Source organism: Marmota marmota, unplaced genomic scaffold (genome assembly GCF_001458135.2).
Source record: "Marmota marmota marmota unplaced genomic scaffold, marMar, whole genome shotgun sequence".
Lineage (NCBI taxonomy): Eukaryota > Metazoa > Chordata > Mammalia > Rodentia > Sciuridae > Marmota > Marmota marmota.
In genome coordinates, this window is record NW_026000020.1 from 7,132,671 (window position 1) to 7,144,194 (window position 11,524).

Here is an 11,524-nt window from a genome sequence, read left to right on the forward strand (position 1 = left end):
GCCCACACCCCTACCCCACCCTCCCTCCCTGCCTCCCAGCGCTCCGCCCTCCTGCTCCGCCTCTCCCTCTCCCCCTCCGTCTCCCTCTCTCCCTCTCTCCCTCTCCCTCTCCCTCTCACGCACATGTGCACGAGTCCGTCTTGCATCTTTCTGGTCCCCTCCCAGGCGCTCTCTGTACATGGCTTCAAATCCTGGCCCCTTGTCCTGTCCCCCAGGTCATGTCCCCTCAGGTGTCTGTCCCTAACTCACTCTCTCTCTCTCTCTCTCTCTCTCTCTCTCTGATCACCCTCTTCTTTGTTACCAGGGGAGGTTGCAACAGGGGGTGCAGAGGGTGTAGGGGGTGCCCTGGGTCAAGGAGCAGCAACTGGTGGGAGCTGTTCCCCGGGGCAGTGGTCCTGTCCTGCCAGGGGGAGCTCTAGGAGCCTCTTGGTGGCATTTTCCAGGCCGGCCCCTCCCTGTCCTGCGTCCCTCCGCTGGGACACAAAGGTGGAGAAGCTTGCCCCTGGCTGCTGTGGCTTTGTAGGGAGGCTTGCCACCAGGACAGATGAACAGCCCAGGGCAAAATCATCAGGGGGACACTCAGGGGTCCTTCCCTATCTTTCCTCTGTCCCTCAGGACCTTGAATCACCTCCCTGTCACCCTGGTAATCCTTGCAGAGGGGGAGACTTCCCGAAGCGTGCACTTTTCCTATTTCCCAAATACCATTGTCCTGGCTGCCTGGCTCTGAGGTTGGGAGAGCATTCAGGGCAGCAGGGGGACCCTACCCGATGCTCTGGGGGGGTGGCGGCGGCAGAGGAGAGGTGAGGGCCCCCGGGGATCCCTGGGAGAGGGGGTCTTACTGCCCTTTTGGGGGGCGGGCTCCCTAGCTTCTTCTCAGCCCTGGGGAAAGCACCCAGGAGCCGGGTGCCTGCACGCTCTGCCAACTTTCCCCTCTGGGTGCCCGGAGGAGCCCGCCTGTGCGGTGCCTGTGGTTCCCATGGCAACAGAGCCCTGGCCGCCCGCCCCCTCCTTGGCAGTGTGCTCAGGAGCTCACAGCCCTCCCCACCCCACTTTTTGAGCCAGCCCATTAGCTTCAGCGTTCAGATGCTCCGGGGAAGAGAACAGCCTGGAGCTGTTGACCCACTGAGGCAAGGAGGACTGTCCCCAGAGGGGAGGTGACAGTCCAGGTGTCTGCCAGAAGCTCCCTGAGGATTATAAGCTGGGCAGACCCCAGACTTCCAGTCCCAGAGCTGCACTGCCTGACAGAGGGGAGCCCCTCGGCAGCTGGGGTGGGGACCAAGCTCCCTGGGAGCCATGTGCCTCAGGGACAGGGACAGCCCTGCGGCTCCCCCTAGCCAACTTCCAGGAGCTGGGTCTGCTGAGCATGTTGTCTTTGTGGTGGCCTTGGGAGAAAAGTGTCTTTGTCCCACTCTATGATAATGACAGGAAGACCCGGAAAAGTTAAAAGGTCAGCCAGTCCCGGGCTGCTCAGTGGCGGGGCCAGTGCGTGAAGGCTACTCCTTTTCCCCACGGAGCGCGGTGGGCAAGACCTGCCTCGCCCGCTAGGCTCCAATTCTCACCATCCGCCTGGACACTTCCTCACCTACACCCAGGCTGCAGAACCAGGGCCACAGCAGCTGTCCCTGAGCCAGGCCCTCTGCAGTCCCCAAGTCGCTGAACTTCCCCTGCTCAGAGGCCCTTCCTGGGGATTTGTGACCTGCACAGAACAGGCTGGGACTCCCCTCTCTCCTGCTGGGCCATGGGGCAGGGGCAGGGGGATGGGGGGGGTGGAGGTGGCAGTGCTCTGGGAACTTGCCCTGCAGCCCCCTGAGGTGGGCGTCCCCCATGGGACACAGAAGTGGGTGCAGGTGCCCTTGCCAGGGTCCTTGTGTCACCACACTCTCTTCCTCCTCTGGCCCCCATGGGGGCCTTTCCAGGTCTCCAGGCACTGCCCCCGGGTCTCTCTGCTGGGCCTCTGGGGAATAAGAATGAGAAATGACCAAAGTGGGGCTCCCCACCTGGGCCCCACAGACTCCCCCCAAGACTCTCAGAGTGGCCGCATCAGCCCTGTCCAGGTGAGGGACTTCCCTACCCCCGCCCACAAGTCTTGGGGTCTTCTGGCCCTTCCTCAATGTCTGTCCATAACCCCTCTGCCTTAGGCCCAAGTTCAAGTCCCTCCTCCCCAGGACCCCTGATCTGTGGAGCCCCCTGCCCCTGTCCTTTCCTCAGCCTTTGCTTCTGCTGGGCTCTGGCCGAGGAGATGGAGGAAAGAGAGAAGTGCTGGGTCAGAGTGGGCTGCTCCTCCCCCGGAAGCCCCTGCCTGTCAGCAAGGCCCAGGGGCTGGAGGGGAGCTCACCATGCACATGGAGCCCCTCTTCACAGGAGACTGAGAATGTCTGAGGCCCCCAAAGGCCCCTGTCTGGGCGCTGCAAACTCAGGAGTGTCACATGACTTGAGTTGGTGCAGCTGTGGCTTTGGAACCTACCAGAAGCACCTTAGCGGTATCTCCTTGATACCTCCTCTGCCCACTGCCCTCCCAGAGCCCTAGGGACAGTTGAGGCCAAGGGCACTTCTTGGTAGGGAAATACAAATGGCTGTCTCTTGCGTCACATCACACAGCCCCTCCGGTCCACTCTCCTGTCCAAGGTGGGAGTGGTGGGAGGTGCGCTGCCCGCAGGGCTGTGCTCAGCTCCAGCTGACCTCAGCTTGGCGAGGTCGAAGACTCCACCTCTTTCTCTTTGGGGCACATCCAAGGGTCTCCAGAGCCCGGCCCCCCTGTCTGGATTTTTAGGGGACCAAGGAACCCGCGGTGCCCAGTGGCAGACTTGCCTTCTCTTGGCTAAGTTCTGTCCCTTCTCCAGGTGGCTTCCTGGGACTGAGCTAAAAGACCCCATGCCGACTGTCAAAAGGGCCTTCATGGAGGCCACCCGTCCTTTCCGTAGCTCTGCCACCAGCCACCAGCTCATCTCCCACCTGCTGGACTGCGCAGGGGAAGGGCCTTGACACATCAGCCACTGGATTTGTTAAACTGCACGGGGCCCGTGACACGATCTCAGGCTCTCGGGCCCACCTTCCTTGTGGCTTGAAGGGCACTCCTCACCGTCCCCCTAGGGCCCAGTTCACATCCTCTAGTCCCCCTCCTCTAACCCCAGCCCCTGGTTGCCAGCCCCCTCCGTGTGGGCAGGACCCCATGACCCTCCCCATATCCCCTACCACGTGTGTCACTCAGGCGCAGGTCAAGGCTGGGTGGGGGTCTTCTCCCTGGGCATACCCCACCTCCCTCCTCACCCAGGCTCTGAAACTCAGTCACCATGTGTAAGACGGAGGACTGTAAGGTGCTCCAGGATGGCACTCCAGGACAGTCAAGGGAGGACTGGGGACCTCCGAAGGGGCTTGGTACCAGCAGCACATGGTGTGGGGAGCAGGCTGGCCACCAGCCTCCCGGGTCAGTCCCTGGCATTCCAGCCTGGAGAGGCAGGGCCCAGGGAGAGGCAGGCCCTGGGCGCTAAGCAGAGGGCCTTGGCTCTAGCACGTGGGAACAGGGACACTGTCATTCTGAGCAGGGCCACAGACTGTCAGGCTGGGCGTGGAGGATTCAGAAGGCCGCCATCACCGTGGGTCCCTTTGGGTAGGCGGCGCCCTTGGTATTCAGCCCCTGTTTAGTGTCCACGCTCTGGTTTTCTCAACCAAGTAGCCGAGTAGCGCTGGCTACCTGGTCATTAGTTCAGGTAAGTGTGCAGCACACTCCCTGATGGATACTCAGTTCAGTGAATACAGGTGAAGTCACATTGTCCCAGCCCCATCACGTGGCCCTCCTTCTGCATACCCAGCCACTGCTAGGGACCTCAGATGTCCTGGCCCATGTGGCGTTTCTTTGGCAAAATCTGCCACAGGGCTTTGTGCTGGGCAGCCAGGTGGAGCACCTGGCAGAACTCCCAGGGCCCCCAATCTGTCATCTCTTCTGCCACAGGGACATCAAGGACATCTGATTCAGATCTCCCTGGAGACACAGCCTCCTTCCCGTGCTCCCGCAGGGAATGGAAACAGCGGCTCATCCAACAGGAAACCCCCAGGCTCAGCTCCAGAGAACCCGAGTCCAACTTATGTGAACTTGAACCAGACAGTGACATCATGGAGCTTCATCTGCTCAAGCACATATGACAACTGCCCCCTTCAGGACCCCTGACATCTGCTCCTGTTGGAATGACAGACGAGACTGTGACCACGGGGACTTTGTTTCACATATGAAGTAGAATTTGCCTTGCAGAATCCCAACATTCTAAAACCAGGTCATGAGGCGACTTTCCCACATCATTTCCACCTCTTTGTCAACTGCTGAGTGCCGTGCCCAGCCCTGAACGACTGGTGCTCTCTGAACAAGCTCTGGTGCAAAACCAGCATTCAGTGGGGCTGGGCTGGACTTCTGGATACTAGATTTGAAGTGTGGCAGCCACAGGCCAGTTATCAGGAGGAATATCAAAATCGACTTTTAGGACCATGACTTCTGATAATGGTGGAAAGGTGATTTGTTCCAAATTCTCAGCGGAGGACAACTTTAAAAGTTGCTCAGATGACTGCATGTATACATATGCACACACACACCCGTGCACACACACAGAAGCACCTGCACAGCAGCCAGCAGCTTTTTAACCTACTGATTTATTTAATATGCATAATGTATACATTTAATATTTACAATGTATACTTATGTAGGTCTATTTAAGGGCGATTGAGGGCACCAGGAAGCAAACCAGACAGCCACGGATCATAGTGCCAAGACCTGGGAAAGAAGGACATCCAGAGACCTGTGCCCAGCACCGGGGCTACTTTCTCCCTAGAGAAGATACCACAAAGGTGCAGAGTTTTGAACAACTTCTGGGGCGACAAACCAGGCTGGGACCCCAGAGACCCTCCTGCTAGGAATGAGTCAAGTGGAAATGAAGAATTACGCCCAGGGACGGAAAAATCATCTCTTTCCCACAAGTGGACTCAAGCGACCTGGTTTGCCAGGTCCTCAGACACCTGCAGATGTAAACATAGGTTTCCCGGAGGAAGAGAACTTCATCCCAGGCCTCCTACTGGTTTCAGATACAGTGAGTACCCAACTCAGTCAAAATCCACCAAGTACCCAAAGAGGGATACGAGAAATCGAACAAAACCCAGGGGAAAAACAGCCACTAGAAACAGACCCATGGGTCTCCATACAAGGGAATTGCTCAACTTTAAAATAGCTCTGCTGCTGGGGATGGAGCTCAGCGGCGGAGAGCTTGCCTAGCAAGCACGAAGCCCTGTGCTCAATCCCTCTCACCACAAACAAAACAAAAAGTCAAAACTATGCTTAAATATATTGATGATAAGAGGCAATTATAATAGAGAACTGGACATGTCTTTTACATTATTTCTACTTCATTATTATTATTTTTTTTTATGGTACTGGAGAGCTCTACCACTGAGCTACATCCCCAGACCTTTTCTATTTTTATTTGGAGACAGAGTCTTGCTAAATTGCTTAGGGTCTCACTAAGTTGCTGAGGCTGGCCTTGAACTTGTGACCCTCCTTCCTCAGCCTCCTGAGTTGCTGGGAGTACAGGTGTGTGCCATGGCACTCAGCTCAACTTTATTTGTTTCAATGTCGCCCACTGCATTTTTAATATGCAGGGTGCCACTTCCTCTGCACAAGCCGGCCTGTGAGCAAACATCAAAACCAACAAATAAAACCCTCTGGGGAAAGCCAAGAAGAGCGACTGTGCTGAATCTGAGGATGCTTGTTGGAGATGTCACATAGGCACCACCCTGATTCCCAGTGGAAAATCTTTTGCTGGTTTGTAAGATGCAATTAAACACAGACACTCCCTGAAATTCAGGAGACCACCGCTGTCATGGGCTTTGGCCTTGAACACGGACCCATCTCCCCTTTCCCTTGTGCCCACCCAGACCCTGGCTCTGCCTTTGGTCCAGTTAAGTCGTGATGGAAGACAGCAGCCCTCGGCCAAGGGCATTCCACAAATCACGTTTAATTGTCACAAGCCTCCATGGGGCTACGGTGCCTCTATGCCATGAAAGGAGACACGGAGGTGAGGGCCTGCAGTGCATGTTCACGGTGCCCAGGCAGCCAGCACCAGAGCCAGGCTGCGGGCCAGGTCTGGCTGCTCCTGAGCAGGCTCCCAGAGGGGTGCTGCTCCCATTTGCTGGTGGCTGGGTCGTCCCTGGATGCCTGAAGTCAGAAGAGGCCTCGGAACTCTGTCTCCACCACCTCGTTAAACCCCAGCTGTGTTCAGGGACCCAGCCGGAGAGACCTGGCTTCTGGGACCCCAAGCCGAGGCTTCCAGGGAACGGAGAGCTGACCTCTCTTCTCCTCTCCCTTGTGGAACTCGGTTCAGCAGGGCCGTGATGACAGGGACGGGCTGGGATGGCCTGAGCCATGTACACAGGGGAGAAGGGGCAGTGCCAATCCCGGCCACCAGGGCCCTCCTGGGAAAGCTCCTGGGGAAGACTCTGCCTCCTGAGAAGCCGACGACGCAGGGAGGGGACGCAGGGAGGGACGCAGGGAGGGGACGCAGGGAGGGGTGGGGCCGACACAAGGACTCCTAACCCGGTGCAGGCCAGGCTCAGGCCTTAGAGGCCGCTCGCCCCACTGAGGTCCCTTAAGTCCAGGCAGGGGCCCAGGGCAGTGGAGGGCTCAGGGGCCACCAGGCAGAGCCCAAGCCCAGACCTGGGCCGTGGTGGCCTTTGTCTGGTGGTTTACCTGATTAGTTTGGTTGAGCAGAGGAGTCCCTGGGGCCAGCAAGATAATAGTGGGGACAAGATAAAGAGGGGATGAAGGGAGAGAAGGACTTCCCTGGAGGAGGAAGGAGAGGGCTGGGGAGGGAGCAGGAGGGAATCTGGGGCTGATGGGAGGTGAGGACAAGAGGAGCTTGGAGAGGAACAGAGGGGGCCCCGGGTGGGGACAGGGCAGGGCTGGGCAGGGCTTCTGTCCCACCCAAGGGGCTGGGGAAGGGGTTCCAATCGGTGAAGAACAGGTGCTCCTTGGTGCTGATGTATTGCAGCAAGGAGGATAAGGGCGAGACACCTGGAGGAACCTGCAGGTGCTGTATGATTTGGGAGGTGAATGAAGGAGGTTATGAGCAGAGAAGGGTGGAAAGGGAACAGGCAGGATGGGGCCAGGGAAGGTGGAATTGGGGGACAGCCCAGGTCTGGGGCCAGCTTGGGCTCTGGGGCAAGAGCTACAGAAGTCCTCTAGTCCAGGCTGAATCAAAGTGGGGGGACAGGCAGTCCCAGGGGGCACCTTGCCCTGTTAGGAAGGAAAGAGTGCTGGGGGGCGGGGACCAGGGCTCCCGCCTGTCAGATCCACTGCCGAATGGCCAGAGCCGGACCCAGACGCCACCAGGTCCCCAAGCCTCCCTGCCCTCTTGGAGACCCCTGGTCCTAGCCCCTTTGCTCCCCACCCCTGAGCCCCCAGCATGGAAGAATTGAGGGGTGGAGCAGCTCACCTGCTGGGTCCTATAGCTTCAGGGAGGTGACCCGGGGGATGTGGAAGAGCTGAGTCTCCTCAGAGCTGGTAGAGCTGCGGCATAGCAAAAGGAAAGTGTCCCCAGAACAGAACCCCAGCTCCCACACAGGGACAAACCCAAGTCCTGATGTTCCTGCCTCTGAGGCCCTCCAAGAGAGAGGAAGAGTTTTAAGATGCTATGCTTGGGTGGATGTGTTACAGTAAGAAGGATGTGGGGCAGACATAGGGGAGGACTTCCGGGCCACGGAACTCCTTAGTGCATGTGTGTCTTCAGGCCTAGACTATGATTCTTCTCTGCCAGGTTTCAGGAGTAGGTAGGGCAGGGGATGAGGGTCCAGTGTCTATAAAGACTCCTTCCTGGGCCTCCAGTGTCCCCCCTGACCCCTGAGATCCTGGCAGCCCCTCACCTGAGGCGTTTCCGGATGGGACGGAAGTATTTGGAGGTCTTCACAGCAAAGATGATACTGGGGATGAGGAAGAAGGTGCACCAGGCCAGACAGAACCAGAAGGCGTTCTGGAGGGGTGTGAGGTCGGTCAGCTGGCCGGGTGGCCTTCCCAGCTGCTCTGCAGCCTCCGCACTGGCTCAGCGAGGGGCGGGGACAGCTGTGACCAGCGCTGGGAGGGCAGGGAGCAGGCCCCGGGCTGGGGGCACCTCATGGCCTGCTCACACTGCCCATCTATGGGGCTCGATGTCCACGGGCCCTGATGAGCCGGGGCACTCACCCAGGGGTCGGCCACCATGTCACAGAGGATCACACGGCCATTGTCCAGGGCTGCGGAGAGGGGCTGGCAGGTGGCGATGCGCTGAGTCACCTGTGTTGGCAAAGGAGGCGGGCACATGTGGAGACCCCTGCCCCTCGGGTGTGTGCCTCACATTCAGCAAGAGGTGGACAGGGACATTCAGAGGTCCAGGGACATGGCTGTGGCCCTGCACACCGTACACAGATGCGGGCAGCGGCCCCGGGCAGGCACAGGGTGCAGGCCCAGAGATGGAGATGCTCCCGCCTCTGCTCAGCTCCTGCCCTTGGTGCTGGAGCTCGCCCGTGCTAGGCCCGCCCTGTGCCCAGCACTGAGCTCTCAGTGGACAGCCAGCACGTACATGTGCACGTGCTGGCACACATGACCTCACCTGCTCGTACACACATGCATGTGCACAGACACTCTCAGGCCAGGCCAGCCCCCTGTGGCCAGTGCAGAGCCAGGACAGCTCTCAGAGGCTGTGGCCAGCGGGCGCCTGGAAGAGGAGGTGGGCTTTGACCACAGAAGGCCAGGGGCACGGCGTGGACGGCACGTTCTAGATGGCCAGGACCCTCCCAGCTCACACTGGCGCTGGGCAGAGGTGGGTGGGCAGAGATCAGCCAGCAAAACCAGGGGTGCCGATGCCAGGTTTGGGAGTTTGGGTTCAACCCTGAAAGCCTGGGGCACCTCCAAAGGACAGGGTGACCAGCTGCTCCCCTGGGTGTGGGTGACCCTCAGCTGCTCTGAGGCCAGGCAAGGTCCAAGCCCCCACTCACCTCCTCTCTCACCCAGGCCAAGTACTGCGAGAAGTAGCTCAACTCCCGGCTCAGGAAGCAGGCACTTTCCTGCAAGAAAGAGGAGGTCCAGGCTGGCAGGAGGCCCAGGAGGCCAGGAGGCCAGGAGGCCCCTGCCCCAGGCCTGACACCCTCAGGGCAGGATGGGCCTCCCTGGGAGCCACCGTGAGGGTCAGGGTTAAAGGAGAGGCTGAGGTGGAGCCCGGTCCCCAGCCCCACTCACGTTCATCAGGATGCGGGCGGCCCTGGCAGGCAGCTCTCTTTCGAGGTCAGCGACTTGGCTTAGGACGCCCGCTGTCTGCAGCTGGAGGGAGAGGAGCCTCACCTCTGTCCCCCTCAGGGAGCAGGACAGCAGCCAGCCACTCCCCGCAAGTCACCGCTCACCTTAGCAGGGTGGGGTCAGCGCCGAGGACCCTGAGGCTCAGTGGTGGTCCCCAAGGCCCCCCACCCCACCTCCTTCCCACCTCACCGCGGCCCTCCCTCTGTCTGCAGCCCACTGCCCTACCCCTTACGGCCACCTGAAGACGAGGGGCAGCGGATTCCAGGGCCCTGACGCTGAGGTTGAGCTCTGCCTGTGGAGGAGAGACCATGCTGGTGGGGGAGGGTGCGAGGGGTGGACGTGGCCCCCGGGGCCTCCCTGCTCCTCACTGCCCTCTCCCCGGCAGGCCGCAGGCCCCTGGGCCTCAGGACTCACCACCAGGTTCTGCTGGGGGACAACCTTCTCCCGATAGAGATCTCTAAGCCCATGGGCCTCCATTCTCAGCTGCTGCCCCAACGAAGAATTGCCCTGAGAGTGGACAGAGATCAGAATGTCCCCCACGCCCCGCAAGACAGGCTCTGCCTGAGAATCCTTGACCCAGACTTTCCACGAAGGGGAGGTGGGAGTGCTAGGATCAGAGGCAGAAGAGGAGACTTCCTCAGCTCCAGGGAGACCTGTGCCTGAGTTTTAGGTCTGCCCCTGGCTTGTGGGGCACCCTAGTCAGCCACGGGACCCTTATCAGCTATGGTGGCATCTGCAGACACCAAGGGACGCTCCTTGCCTGCCCACCAAGCTAGGTTGCTGCAGGGTCTCAGAGATGTCTCAAAGAGAACTTCCCAAACTCTAAATATTTGTGAATACAAAATGCCATTTCTTCCCCTGGAGGGCATCTGTCATGGTGTCCCCACGACACCTGTCCCTGCATGTTCCATGACAGGCGTGTGCATAGGATACCCATGATATCAGGCCAGTTACCTCATTTGATCTGAGGTGACGTCAGTCCTTTTTATAGATAAAGAAACTGAGGCTCAGAGAGGCTGAACGGCTCACCCAAGGCCACACAGCCAATTGGTGGCGGAGCTTGAGTTGGAACAGATGATGCAAAGCCTCCAGCCCAGTTTGAGGACCAGGAGCCTCAGCTGTCACTGGTGAGGGGACCCTCAGTCCCCTGCCTCTGCCCTCATCCCCTCTCCAATGCAAGCATCCTGGCCTCCCGCACCCTCGAGCCTCCTCTGCCTGCTTCTCACCTGGGCCTGGGCCAGCCCCTCCAGCTCCTGGGCCAGCTGCTCCAGGTCAGTCTTCACCACAGGCCTCTGGATCTGAGGGCAGACGGAGAGGCCACCACGAGGGATGAGTGCTGAGGCCCCTGGCGACTTTTCAGACGTTTCCCAAAACAACAACAAAAGGAGGCGCCCTCTGGTGGAGCCCAGGCAGGGCGGCCCAGCGGGGGCTGCAGGGGGCTCAGCACCAGGAACAGCGCAGGGGGTGGGCTGAGGGCGTGGCGGCTCCCAGCAGGGAGGACCCAGGAGCAGCTGGGAGGGTTGGGAGGTGAGAGACTCTCTGAGGCCCCTCCACCCTGCGGGGACCTGAGGGCCACTGTCCACCTGCACGAGGAAGGCCTGGTAGTGGACTTTCTCCAGCCCACTGTTCTGCAACGCCTCCAGGTCCCGGTGAGCCTCCGGGCTCAACAGCTCCAGATTCTGCACATTCGGCTTGAAGTTCTGCAAGTTCTGCTGCAGGTTGTGGGTGTACTGGGGGAGGAGGAGGAGGATGGGGAGCACGCCCAGGTGGCAAGCCAGGGTCTCAGACGCTCCCCAGGCTGGCGGTCAGCAGTCACCAGCCCTCAGGACCACCATGCTGGGTATGCAGGACCACCCAGACGCACCCCACCCCCTGCCAACCTCCTTGCACACTCTCCAGGACCCAGCCTCTGCGCTGCATCTACTGGCCACCAGGCTGCAAGCACGGGCCTCCCTGTCCATCTGGCCCCTCTTTTTCACATCTGCAGAGTTGAGGTCTTTTCAGGGCCCGAGGTTCTGAGATCATCTTTTTTTCATTTGTCTACTTGTCAGTTGCCATCAGCCCCCGTGACCGTGGGACCTCGGCTACCTACTCTAGACACAAGCCCCTGGCATTAGAGCGGAGACTCCCACGTAGTGGCTGAGGCCCAAGTTTGTGGACTACAGGAAGGAAGGAAGGAAGGAAGGAAGGAAGGAAGGAAGGAAGGGAGGAAGGGAGGGAGGG

At 59.6% G+C, this 11,524-nt stretch overlaps 1 protein-coding gene across 2 annotated transcripts in view; it reads right to left on the reverse strand.

Moving 5' to 3' along the window:
- Nucleotides 1–4,622: 4,622 nt before the first annotated feature.
- The window catches only part of Prom2 (prominin 2), a 15,432-nt gene continuing 8,530 nt past the window's right edge, over nt 4,623–11,524 (reverse strand). Inside the window, exons 16-25 of one of the 2 annotated variants that reach the window (XM_048810357.1) lie at nt 10,885–11,031; nt 10,528–10,599; nt 9,716–9,808; nt 9,540–9,593; nt 9,245–9,325; nt 9,004–9,072; nt 8,213–8,302; nt 7,897–8,003; nt 7,470–7,543; nt 4,623–7,270 (exon numbers count right to left, since the gene is read on the reverse strand). In XM_048810357.1, the coding sequence (XP_048666314.1) occupies nt 7,480–7,543; nt 7,897–8,003; nt 8,213–8,302; nt 9,004–9,072; nt 9,245–9,325; nt 9,540–9,593; nt 9,716–9,808; nt 10,528–10,599; nt 10,885–11,031 (777 nt within the window). In that variant the 3' untranslated portion in view covers nt 4,623–7,270; nt 7,470–7,479. Of the gene's footprint in view, nt 7,271–7,469; nt 7,544–7,896; nt 8,004–8,212; nt 8,303–9,003; nt 9,073–9,244; nt 9,326–9,526; nt 9,594–9,715; nt 9,809–10,527; nt 10,600–10,884; nt 11,032–11,524 lie in introns of those variants that run through there. The other variant, XM_048810359.1, reaches the window with a different exon arrangement.